This window comes from Buceros rhinoceros, unplaced genomic scaffold, assembly GCF_000710305.1.
Source record: "Buceros rhinoceros silvestris isolate BGI_N320 unplaced genomic scaffold, ASM71030v1 scaffold12114, whole genome shotgun sequence".
Classification (NCBI taxonomy): Eukaryota; Metazoa; Chordata; class Aves; order Bucerotiformes; family Bucerotidae; genus Buceros; species Buceros rhinoceros.
In genome coordinates, this window is record NW_010410083.1 from 26,194 (window position 1) to 39,423 (window position 13,230).

The following is a 13,230-nucleotide window of genomic DNA, read 5'->3' on the forward strand; positions in this document are numbered from 1 at the left end:
AGGAAGGATCAAACATAGGTTGTTGATCTCATTTTTAAAGATGTCGTGATGCAGTTTTCAAAGCTACAATACACGCTACACTTTGTGACAAAAGTATTTTGGTCATTTGTTATTGAAGAGAAAGTAGCTTTTGTTTTTTCACATTTATTCATTGAGACCCTAACAGATCCAAAACAATTTGAAGCCCACACAGTACAACATCTTTACCTGTATTTGCCAGAAGACGACTGTTGTGGTCATGCCTGGTAATTTCATACGAAATGACAATATGGAACACCTGGAGTTCCAGAGCTGATGGTGGAGAGGAGAGAGTAAACGTAAAGAAATCCTCTACGCTCCAGCCAGCTGACTCAGCATGTAAGTGCTCATACATGATCACACCTTCATCCACCTGTTTTGGGTAAAGAAAAGCCACAGATATAAGAGCAGAATAATTTAAAACACAGAAGTGGAAGGAGAGAAAAAACATAATTTTAGGAACATTGATCACGAGAGACCTTTGTACCTTAGTGCACACAGTGTACGTAGAATCATAGAATTGTTTGACTTGGAAAAGACCTTTAAGATCATCAAGTCCAACTGTTACCCTAACACCAAGTTAGGTTACTGTCAACCTACCACCAAGTTCACCTAAACCACGTTCCTAAGTGCCGATCTACGTGTCTTTTAGTAACTCCAGGAATGGGGACTCCACCACTTCCCTGGGCTGCCTGTTCTAATGCTTGACAACTCTTTCTGTAAAGAAATTTTTTCCTAATATTCAGCCTAAACCTTCCCTGGTGCAACTTGAGGCCATTTCCTCTTGTCCTGTCACTTGTTACTTGGGAGAAGCGACCAACACCCACCTCTCTACAACCTCCTTTCAGGTAGTTGTCGAGAGCATTCAAGTCTCCCCTCAGCCTCCTTTTCTCCACGCTAAACAAACCCAGTTCCCTCAGCCGCTCCTGATTAGGACTTGTGCCCTACACAATTCATCAGCTTCACTGTCCTTCTCTGGACACCCTTCAGCACCCCAATGTCCTTCTTGTAGTCAGGGGTCCAAAACTGGACACAGTATTCAAGGTGTGGCCTCACCAGTGATGAGTACAGGGGGACAATCACTTCCCTCCTCCTGCTGGCCACACTATTGCTGATACGAGCCAGGATGCCATTCCTGGGCACACTGCTGGCTCATATTCAGCCAGCTGTTGATTCAAACAGCCCCAGGTCCCTTTCCACTGGGCAGCTTTCCAGCACACTCTCCTGCGTCTGTTGTTGTGACCTAAATGCAGGACCTGGCATTTGCCAGTGTTGAACTTCATACAACTGGCCTCAGTCCATTGATCCAGCCTGCGCATAACTTATATTGAGAATATCCTGCTTCTTAAGACTTCTCTTAAGACGAACTCTGTGTTGCTAGACAAGCTTACTTGAAGGTAGGTGAAACATTATTGGGCGTGAAAGCTTAATAAAGGCCTTATGTGAAGAACAGAGATATAAAACATCGAGAAACCTATCTCAACTAGCAATGGTAACTGTGAACAGGTGTCATCTGTACTGTATCTTTAATGAATCAGACTACCAGATGTCTAGGGTGGTTTTTTATAAGGATACCATTTAAATATACTCTTGTTTATAAGCCAAGAGGTGATGTGATTACTTAGTGGAAAATTTCTACATCACAGCAAGGGAATTCCTAAGAAACTGGAAGGAACCTGGCCTGTCCTATACTTGCCTTCACTAACTTTGTAGATCCTCATACTCAAGAGAATCCTATCAGTCCCACTGTGAGGATTTAAGATGCAAAATACAACCATGCATCTTCAAAGAAATGCATTTTTACATAAGATACAACCTCTTTAGGCCTTAAAGCAGTATTTTAACACAAGGATGCTCATCAGTTGGAACTACACCCAAACCTGAAGATTAATACTGTAATACACTGAAACTGCGATAGGATTCCTAACAATTGCAAGACTAGAACCCTTACTAAATCTCATCCAGCAGATACAGCATCTGATCTGCTTGAGAATTCATTCACTGACCTAAAGTGAAGTCAGCTATACCAATTAAACCCCTGGCAACTACTCACCTGGCTTGCATGTGTTAGCATATAATCACCAGAGAGATCCCTCTCTGAGATGGTGCTGTTTCTGTTTACAACATACTCTACACAGTTTGCAAACACCCTGAAGGAACTCATTAGCACACACTCCTATCACAAATGCTTGAAAGGTGTGAAAAATAAAACAAAAAAACCTCTGCTGCTATCACATGTGAAGCACTTTAGAAGTTTGGAATCTGAGTGGGACGACAGAGAGAGTTAATCCTGAAATTACTGGAACAGTCCCCACTGAGATCACCAGGGAAATGAGGCTTTCAGGGTCAGTCTTCTCAGCAGCCTTATAAAACCATGCCATCTTACTGTCTAAAAAATCGTGCATGCACATGTCCAGGTTCAGGCTCTCCCTATACTGATGTAAGTGACGGCTATTACAGGACAAAACGAACAGATATTAAAAGGCTGTATTTGTTCAGGACAACTCTCCAAAGCATGCCTCTAGGACTTCAGTTGGAGAGAGCAAATTTTTGTAACAAGAATAGGTGCAATATGCATCCTTTAAATTCAGCAGTGTTTCATATCAGTAATTAAATAATAGAGTTTAGGTTTTTTTCAACTGCAAACCCACGCTAATATCTCGGTTAAGAGGAGAATGGAATCAGTGAGGACTTCTGTGTTTACCTCTGTAATGTCTTTAAATATAATGAAGAAACTGTGCTTGCTGCAAGATGAAAATACTTCGAAGATACCATAGAAAGTACTGGCAGAGGAAAAAAAACCCAACCATCATGTCGGAAACTGCTGTGTTAATCAAGTGCATTTAATGTGCAATTAATTTTATTATATTGGCTGCACAACTGTGAACAAAAATCTTGGAATGCAATAGTGATTTCAATTCTTTTTTTCTTTTCTTTTTCTTTTTGGCAACGAAGCAATAAACCACAGGGTAAAGGGAAGAGTTCAGCACCACAGCAAAAGTGCTAACTACTTTTGTAAGCTAATTGCATAGTACTTTCCAGAAGTGAAATTTCAAGTTCCACAATACAGAATGAAGTCAATGAAAACCCAAAGAACTAAACTAATGCAAAATGTTTTCAATTCAGATCAGATTTACAGGTTTATTATTACCAAACAGAAATTCCATGTCTTATTCTCCATTACATGGCGAATATACAATGTTTGTAAGAGCACTGTCCTTTTCTCACTGATGTTTAATTTTATGTGGCTACAACATGCTAGGCAATGAAAGTTTATTTAGGATCTCTTTCTCTCCCTTATACCTCATTCTCTACCAGAATACATAGCATGCTAGTCAGGATACCTTAATTCTACCTGCAGTAAGTCACTTAGCTCTACTTGTTTGAAGTGAAAATGGCCAATACAAATACTTCCAACAGAGAAGAAAAGCATACACATTATCACAGCTCAAATCCTTACACAGTTTACAAAGTTCAAAGGAAAGTTAGCTCTTTGTTAGTAAGAACTAAAGCAATAGAGAGTAAGTGCCATGTTCTGACATGGCACTGCCTGATAAACATACGTAAAGATCACACCCATAGGCACAAAGAGTAAAACTTCAAATCTTTAGCTGAAAGATTTTCTGTCTGACATACTTAACTATTTCAGCTAACGCTCATAAAAATCACACATTTTAGGCACAGAAGGGAACAGTGTCATTATACAGTTCAACTCCCTCATAACAGAACACAAAACTCAGCAGCTATCATAACAAGACCAATAACATAACGGGATTAGAACACCATTTTAAAAGAAACATTCTGTGTTCATCTTGTTTTATAAAATTCAAGTGGAGATTCATACCACCACAGTCCTTGGTCAGGCTGCTTCAAAGTTTGATGATAACTAATAAAAATGTCAACCTTTCTTCCAGTTTTATTGGCCAAGTTTCAATTTCGGGCCAATAGATTTTCTCATTCCTTCATACACTAAATCAAACAGCCACTTTCAAAATCTGTAAAGGCAGATTAAGATCAAACTCTCTCTTAAATTTTTCCTCCAGCAAAATCAGAATATTGAGCTCCTTTTACCTCCCCGCTTAGATTTTCTGAGAATAAATTACTGCACACAGAGCACACAGCTATATTCAGATTCTGCACACAGCTGTAAGTCACTTCTTTTCAGTTGCAAAGGAATGTTTTCCATCAAGTTACATGAACTGTCATGTTTTAGTCATTCAAGTATGAGACCCTGTATCACAGTTAAGATTCTTTAAACACTTAATATCACAGCCAATCAAGTCAATAATAGTACTCTTGGGCACACACATGAGAACTGTGTACAGCTGAAATGAATCTGATACTTGACTTTTCACTAGCGCAAAAGGCTACTCCTTCTGCCAAAAGCTAAAGGCTTCCAACCTCAGACTGCTGCTTAATGGCACCAGAACAGCTCTTCTTGAAAAGTACTGTTACAAGCAAAACAGTGGCAATTGCCAAGACCCTGCTAGCATCCAAGCAAACGGGAACAAAGGCTCCCCTTGCATGCATTACTAGAGACCAGATATTTAATGACATAGCAAAACTGTGTGATTGCACTTATGGGTCACACATGCCTGGTTACTTACCAGATATAAATGTACCAGACAATGAGCGAGCAACTGAAATGCCCTTTGAAGTAACAATCTAGTTATTATAAAGTAAATGCTTACCATAGACTGCGTAAAACTGAGGATTTCCTGAGTGGTATTATCAGAATTTACTCTGATGAGCCTTCCAAGTTTTGGGGAAGTTACAGTCATAAAAGTTATAGTTCTGTTTCCTGCATTGGTCACATCATTGGTTACAGCTTTCAGATCATGTTGTGAAATAGGTTTCCTGGAACCTAAAAAATGTCAATTATAAGTAACATAGATTTGTAACAGCGATTTCTCCTGAAGGGTAAGTTTTGTATGCACAACTCATCCTCTCAAGTAGGTATTCTACTTAGCATTTTAATAACATTTTATAAGATCAGCAGGTTTAACCTTTTTTCTAGTTACCTTCCTAGTTACAACTCCTCCACATCTTTTTTAATCAAAAAGCCCATCCTATCAGTAACATGTACCTTGCTTTACAAACGAAAAAAACTGCAGCTCTCTTCAGCACATGTAATCGCTAATACTGGCCTCTGCAAAAACAACAAAGTAAGGAACGTAGCACATATAAGAAGCCCTATTCCTATATCAGAGGTCTAGAACTGAATTCAAATTGCAGCTCTGCCACTGTTCATGTTTTTTGTAATCCCAGGAGCCCTTAGAAGGCACGGTGATTTGGCAGGGAGAAGCCTTAACATAGCAAAGATTCCAGTGAACACACAAACCAAAACTGATCATTGCCAGAAGCTTGAACCACATTTATTGATATGAAAGATGATCTTCATTAAGCAAAATTAAAAAATAAATACTGGATTAAACTAATTAGGAAGAACATCACACAACAGAAATAATATCCTGAATTGAAATAACGTATTATTGAGATGGATGGAGACTGAGGGGTAACAAATGCCTTTTAATACATAGCACCACAAGAATCAGTACCTACTGGCTTAAACATAAAGATTATAAAGAGCTTTCTGGCATTTAGTCAGACCAAGACAATTTTTGACAAAGTTGTGACAAAACCAAACCTAGCAATTTTGTAAAAGAAAAATCAAGTTTCATTTGGCTTCTTTTTGATGCACTGTTTCATGGTACACACTCAGCAAAGCAAATCTCATGTTTAATGGATACTTTTGGAGGAGTAATAGATTCCTATAATCGTATTTTCCCTGCCCTCACTTCTGCCTCCATTATTACATTTTCTTTTTTCTTGAACAACAGCTATTATAGGTATCAACACATTTTTTTTTTCAGATACTAGCAGTATATATATCCTTTAAGTCTGAATTATCAATCCATCTTCAATAAAGCATAATGTTTATACAGGAATAAGACAAAATAACATGTTCCTGCTGTAATATTCAGAAGAAAAAACATAGTAAGCAAACTTGAAGAATGAGGATATTTTGCAAGCCATTAGTAACATCAGGATTATGCCTGTTTATATGCAGTTGTGTCCTGGTTCAAACCACACCTACTTTGAACAGTAGTTACAATGAAATGAAATTATTGCAAAATGAAATGAAATGAAATGAAATGAAATGAAACACTGCGGTAGTCTGACGTGTCAACAGGCAGAGGAAGGTTATTTTCCAACCCACAGTGGGTGAAGGAAAGGGAAATGATAACACTGTCTTTACTTGTTCCCAAACATGGGAGCAGACAGGTCACAAATCCAGCCCAACCCAAATACAGGGGAAAGGACAGAGACAGGAAGGAAGACAGTCAACAAAGATGGGTGATGAAGAGTTGGGCCAAGCTAATCTGTACAAGTAGAATTCAACCGCATAAGGCCATCACTGGTACCTAATAATTTTGGTATCCATTTTTACTGCCTACATTTAAGATTTGGAAAGTGCTTTGGCATAAGCATTCTGCCTGTCACTGCTAACCAGTTATGAATGATCTCATCTATGGACTGCTTAGACAGCTCTGCTTCCAAATACCTACAAGTCAGGCTGCCTCTCCTTCTCAACAAGTCAGTTCATTCCTTCTTTGAGCAACTGCTTCCCTGGAGAGAGCAAATCCTTACTTTGTAGATAGCTAGCATACTTATGAAAAATCTCATATATCTAGCAGACCACTTATTCAGCACACCAAATAAAACAGGCCTCTGTTGAGCAGAAAAAAAATTAATAAATTGTATAAAAAAATCTGGTATAACCAACACAAGAAGATGACAGCAGTGCATGCTCTTATAAAATTGCACAACCATGTGCTTGAGAGAATAGTTTACACACAGACATGAAGACAAATTCTTCATAAAATATTCAGGTTTTACCTCCCTAGACAGAAGATTCTTCAAGTTGTCTCAAAATTAGCTCTTCCTGCAGTGCTATAAAATATTAGAGGACACTGGATATTGTTTTTACATGTATTAACCATTTGGCACCATCTTTGTTGTAATAGTCATTTCATGATAAGCAAGTACAGCTGAAAGAAGCACGTAGCTCCAGAACACCTTTTAAAATTATCAGAACAGGTGAAAAAGCTTGTAATACTTTTCAACACCAAAGTGGAGTTTTGCTAACCCAATGTAAATGAGAATTCAGAAAAAAGTGAAGGCTTGCATGAATACAACTTGCAGTCCTGAAAGAAATGTATTTTGCAAAATGGAGAACTGATTGACAGTCCAGAGACTTTGCCCTCTGTCGAAGTATCAGGCATACTTTTCTTACAATTATCTTTGGCTTAAGATAGAATTCGTTTAAATTCCTGTACCTGAGGCAACCTTACACACCAAAATCGCAGATTAAGAAGCTCTGTAAGTGGATTATGTGAATCCCATTTATATTGACTGAATTAGAAGATCATGCTGCTGCAATCTCATTTCTTGTTGCCTGTGTTTAAGTGGCTTTTGTTACAAGCCTTTGTTTATGCAGCTTATATTCAGGAAGTTTGAAGAATTAAACTTCCCGTATCAAACTAATAAATCAAGGTACAGATTAATACCTGCAGAGCTTTAACAATTCTCAATCTTCTTCTGCCTGTACAGATCACATTCAGAGAAAAAAGAAGGTAGCACAAACAAAAGTGTGATGCAAGACATTGTTGAGAGAAGACTAATCTTCATTTCTCCTTCAATCCTGCAATTGATTTTCGATTAGCAACAAAATGAGGGATTACTCTTGCCAATGCAAAGCAATAAATGGCTCTGGTGAGACCCTCTTAACCCATCAACTCCTGCAGGATTTCATTTAAAAAACCTCAGCTGTTGATCCAACTAGTTCCAAATGCACAAATATGAACCAGTTTCCAGACCATCTCATTGAAATCCAGACCATTAAAATATATGAATATAATACAGAGCTTTTACACAAATCTGAATGGGGAATGTCAGAGCTTAGGCAGACAGTGTTATTGTCACATTGTGCCTATACATTTCACCGCCAGTTTCCAGGACTCCAAGCACAGGTGCATATCAAAAAGTTAAAGATTATAAAACAATGAAACAATATGGTATTTGAGAAAACATAACTGCTCTTTTAAAAATCAGACGGACAGACAGATGTTCCCAGGCACCGATTTCTCTAGTTCAGCCAGCTAGCTATCTGATGAATAACTACGTATTATGCAAGTTTTTTCTTTCAAGCGGACAAAATAATGACAATCTTTAAAAACAGACCTGGAAAGACTCTGAGCCCTCTGTTCACTTCAAGGCTAATGACTAGAATCTGAGCTGTGATGCTAAAAATCTGTCGAGGTGCAAAGTTCAAACCATCTGTTACCTGAAAGTTGAAGCCTCCAGACATTGCTCCTGTAGAAAACAAAACCGTAAATTTATTCTTGTATTATACTGTTCGTCATCCAAAACATACAAACATACAAGGGACACCTTTTGAGCTTGACTACAGTGAAATATATCTAAAGTCATCCTGAAGTAATTTTTGATCAATACCTTTGAATCTTAATTATAATTAAAAAAATTAATAATGCAGAGAACACCTTCCCAATGAAGAACTACTGGCTGTTCACTCTGAGGAAAGACCAGGCATCCCTTAGACACAAATCAGCAGAGTGCCCTTTCCTCCCTTTCTTCATTCAACCCAGCAGAACTGAAACCAAGGGGAGGCAAGGACTCCCAAATTTCCCACTCCTTTTTTATCTTAAGAGGGACTAAAGTGCTTAAGCAGTCGCATTTTGGCAAAGAAGGAATTTGGAGAGAAAAACAACTAGAATGTTCTTTCATTTTGATTTACATTTAAAGGTCTGAATCAACTCTCAGGTTTTTCCCTTCGCCTCTTCACTCCGCTTCAGCTCGGCTGAAGAGTGTTATGTTGTCACAGTTTAAACTATTTCAGAGATTATGTGTACTCATAATAAATGCACATTTTTTCCTTTAATCTTAGAACCTGTATGTACTTTGGCACAGCAGTGGCAAAATATCTCCAGAAGTCTGAGTGGATTCCTGTAAAAATACATCTATCAGAACTGTCTTATTGCTTTAAGTAGAGGCTCCCCAGGTTGTTTAGTTAAGTATAAAGAGAGAATGAAAAATTGAAGCATTAACTGCTGCTCTTCTACTTGCTTTGCCCAATTTAACCATGAGATATTGCTACAGGAATAGATACCCTAAAAGTGAGAAGGTGCCATGTACTTTTATGTAAAGATCAGCACTCCTTGCTTAACTATAAACTAACATATCAGAAGACTCAAATGTGGGTTCTGAACTCCTCTAGGCAATGCTCTTACATCCAGGCAGACACTGAAGCAACTCTGGAAGATCAGGTCATACTGTTTTTATTTTAAAAGCTTTTATTCTCTGATTTTTTTCTTGATAAAAATGCACAAGTAGTTGAACATTTTAAAAGGCAGTGAGAAGTCTACTATTAGCCTCACACTGGTAAAAAAAGGCTTACTTAGCCTCACTTGCTTTTCGGGCTAATGCAGGTCAACTGCCCAATTAACATTTTGTCATTGGCAGAGTCAGGAACAGAACCAAACTCTGAAATGCTGCTTGGATGGAGCATGTATTATTTATTGCAATTAATTTTTAAAAGCATATCTGATCAGAGGTGATAAAAAGGACACCAGACAGAGGATTGCAAAAACTGCACTGAAAAGACACTGAGGTGTCAGAACCAACAAGAGTTCAATTCAGTACTAAGGAAAACACTGGCAGGGTATAAGGACAGACCATGCTGCGCAAGCAGGACAGGAGCATCCTGGAGTGAAGTGAGGGGGGAAAAGGGGAGGAATTCTCACACTGAAAGATACAGAAAAGAAAAGGTATTCTGGGCTTAGCCTGGTGACAGAACAATCAGGGATTATAGAAAAACCAAACATAAAATCTCAGGAGAAGACACGAGAGCAAAGAGGAAGATTTGCAACTGACAGCACAAAGTAAGTATCATAATGTAACACAAGACTGAGCAAAGATTATGGAAAAATTGTATTAGGTCTAATGTTAGAGGCATACAAGCAAGTATGGTAGTACCTTCTTTGGCAGTATCTAAGAGTGTGAGGATGGAGTGTCAACTGCCATGTACAGATGTAAAAGATCTTTGGTGCCATGAGGAGCAGCCAGGGGATGGAAGAGCTGCCTCAGTCAAGAAGATGCTGCTTTTCCCCTTGGAGAGGGCTCGAGTGAGAGCAGACAGCAGATGCCAGGCTATGGGGAACACCAAGTAGTGGCACTTCCCAGGAGGAGCTAAAGAAGGTAGCACTCATTAGAAGATGAGGGTCAGAGTAGCTGAAAAGGGGTAAAAAGCTGAATGACAGCAATCAGGTAAGGAAAGACCCCAGAACAAGTGAGCAAAAAGATGAGAGTAATGAGTACATTTCTATCAACATTACAAGATGAGGAAGGAAAGAAAATAACAGACTGAGAAAGGAAAAGAAGCAAAATGTCCAAAGTACTTTCTGAAACACTGGAGGCCATGAGGCTGAGCAGCTGGCAGAGCTAGAGCAGCTGCAAGAGATGACACGGGACCTGGTCAATTTTACATTTCAAATTCACTGTACAACCTACACTCCCACTCAGTGGAAAATGAAATTTGCTGTTCTTTTTACTTTTATAATCAAGATTCACTTCCTAGGAGTGCAGATGTGCATTTGCCCTTTCTGGAACACAGAGTGGACTCATTTCCTCACACGGAGACTACCACCATCCTACCACCACAGGGGTTTTTACATGTCAAAGTCTCCCTCGAAACAATTTAAACAGCTTGGTTCACTTTTGCCATGCTTTTGACCTCTCATTTTCTGATCAAATTATTTGAGCAGGATACTTACAGCTCACCAGGAGCTGCTTGTAAAGCAATTTCAGTAACTCATAAGCTCTGCAAGACAGTGCAATGGAAGTCAGAGCACTTTAACCTGCGCCAAATCTCACGAAGACACAGCGCAGATCTCAAGTGACTGCTGCACGCAAGGTAACACTGGAAATAATTCCAGCCTGCCTTGGAGCTGGCAAGTGTCCTATACCCTTGCATCTGCTTCCCCAAAACTGTTTTATTCCTTCTTCAGAACCTCCTTTCTTCTTTCAGCTGAGGTAACATGATAATAAAGCTGGAGCAGGAGAAAACAGGTATTGCCCTGTAAAAGCCCCACCTCTTTCTCTGGCTGGAACCCTGCTGGGATGTTCATTCCTGCCCGGCACTGCTACTCAAGGATGCATGAAGCTGCCCTCACTTCTTTTTTTTATCACCCACACATTCTCTCTGTAGCAGCAGCACAAATAAAACACAGACTCTAGCTTTGGCCACTGGCAGAAAAGGGTCAGTGGTCGAAGCTGAATTCCTTCACAGCCTAAAAGGGAGGTTGACATCACCCAGATGAACCATAACTTCACTGCCCAGTGATGCTCAGGAACATAACTACACTGTGTCAGGTATCTGTGAGACCATTGGTCCATGAATAGCTCTTAATCATAGCAAGACAGAAAGGCTTCAGGAGATTCTCAATGACAATGGTCCAAAAAATGGATTTTATATCTCTGAAAGATGCATGGCAACGGTCCCCTACTGCAAATACACATTCAGAAAGAAGACTGGTACCAAAGGAACCATCAAGGTTTCTAGGGGAGCACCCATTTAAGTAGTCATCAGACCCCTTCCTGTTTAGTTTGTGAGATCATGTACCACATAACCAGAGCTCCGAGGTTTTTTGACATTACAAAATCTTGAAATGATTATAAGTACAAATATACTGAATAGGAGCAGTAGTGTGGTGACAGAGGTGGTATTTTTGCAACCACATACCATTGTGTACAAATACCAGCTGCCCTTCAATTATATGAGCCTGGGTAAAACTAAGGATGCTCTTGTTTGGAGAAGACTTCAGAGCCAAGTGCCCATTGCTAGGTGGAGTAATGGAATATATCAGCTCTGATGGTGAGGAGTCTTTGTCTTCCGCACAGAGGTCATTGATAGTTATCTCTGTGACTGAACCCACCCAGACCTAGAAAAGCAAAAATAAAAAAGTAATAGTAATAAAAAAAAATGCATACAAAAGAAAACCAGAGGGAAAAAAAAAACCTCTAAGGAAAAGAAAGACTAAAGATTCATCCTGTGCAAAACCAGCAGCTATGACACGTTTCCTTACTTACTGGCCATCCCAATCTCTGACCATGAACTAGAATAGCTGATGTTGGTAAATGATTTTCAAAAAACAAAACCACAAAATAATTCAATCAAACACACTCTACACCAGTTTGAATGTTAGACAGCTATGGCACGACTGCTCCATTTGTTAGGCACTATCCAAATTCTTACACACATTACAAAATTGTATTATGATAACCGAGTCAAGGAGCTCCTTTCCAATACATACACATGAATATTAGCGTCATGTAGTTCACAGCAGGCAAGGCATTCAGTATGCTCTACTTTCACCAGCAGAAAAGAAAAAACAGCCTGGGGACAGCACACTCAATACAAACGGAACAATCCTTGTAGCTGCATTATTTTCCTTCTAACAACATGCACTAAAGGTCCTCTTTCAGTGCACCAAACAATCCACAGAGGTTCTCAGTCCAGTGGAAGACGAAGGATTCAACGCTTCCAACAGCTGCGTAGTACTTTGCAAGATCATGCTTCCAGACAAAATAGCTAACTACTTCTTAGTAAGATGGTATAAAACTCATTACTTAACTCTAGTAAATCTAAGTGCTTTTTGTTGTTTTTGCTGTAGCTTAAGATATGCGCAAACTGCAAGATCACTCTTTCAAGCAGAAAGGACTGCTGTCTGAGCTTCATCCATATCCTGCTGAACAATTTCTTGTTTAGAAATGATAAGCAACAGCCCATTTTACTCTTTATCTTTGCTGTATTCATTTGGAATTACAGACAAATGTACTAAGACTAACAAAGAACAATTCACATTTATCTCAATGTGAAATGGAATTCCTAAATATTAAATACATCAATACCAATTTTTTCTATGCCAAATTTATAATATAGCATGCAATTTTAAGAGCCCAAGCCTTTAAAAACATCAGCTTGAGCTTCAAAACACAAACTGAATCATCCCTTCCTGTCTTTCTAGGGTCTCAGTGCATTTAACAACCATCACACCAAATCGTTGAAGAGGAAACGTGATACTTGCCAAGGAGTATTTTACCTCTGCCAAAAGCAAAAATCAGCAATCACAG

The 13,230-nt window shown here is 39.0% G+C and overlaps 1 protein-coding gene across 1 annotated transcript in view; it reads right to left on the reverse strand.

Moving 5' to 3' along the window:
* LOC104492865 (chondroitin sulfate proteoglycan 4-like) overlaps positions 1 to 13,230 on the reverse strand; it is a gene marked incomplete at its 5' end in the record, with an annotated part of 21,500 nt that overhangs the window by 2,482 nt on the left and 5,788 nt on the right. Inside the window, 4 exons of the mRNA XM_010135468.1 lie at positions 208 to 391; positions 4,710 to 4,882; positions 8,263 to 8,394; positions 11,840 to 12,038. Coding sequence (XP_010133770.1) covers positions 208 to 391; positions 4,710 to 4,882; positions 8,263 to 8,394; positions 11,840 to 12,038 — 688 coding nt within the window. The remainder of the gene's footprint in view (positions 1 to 207; positions 392 to 4,709; positions 4,883 to 8,262; positions 8,395 to 11,839; positions 12,039 to 13,230) is intronic.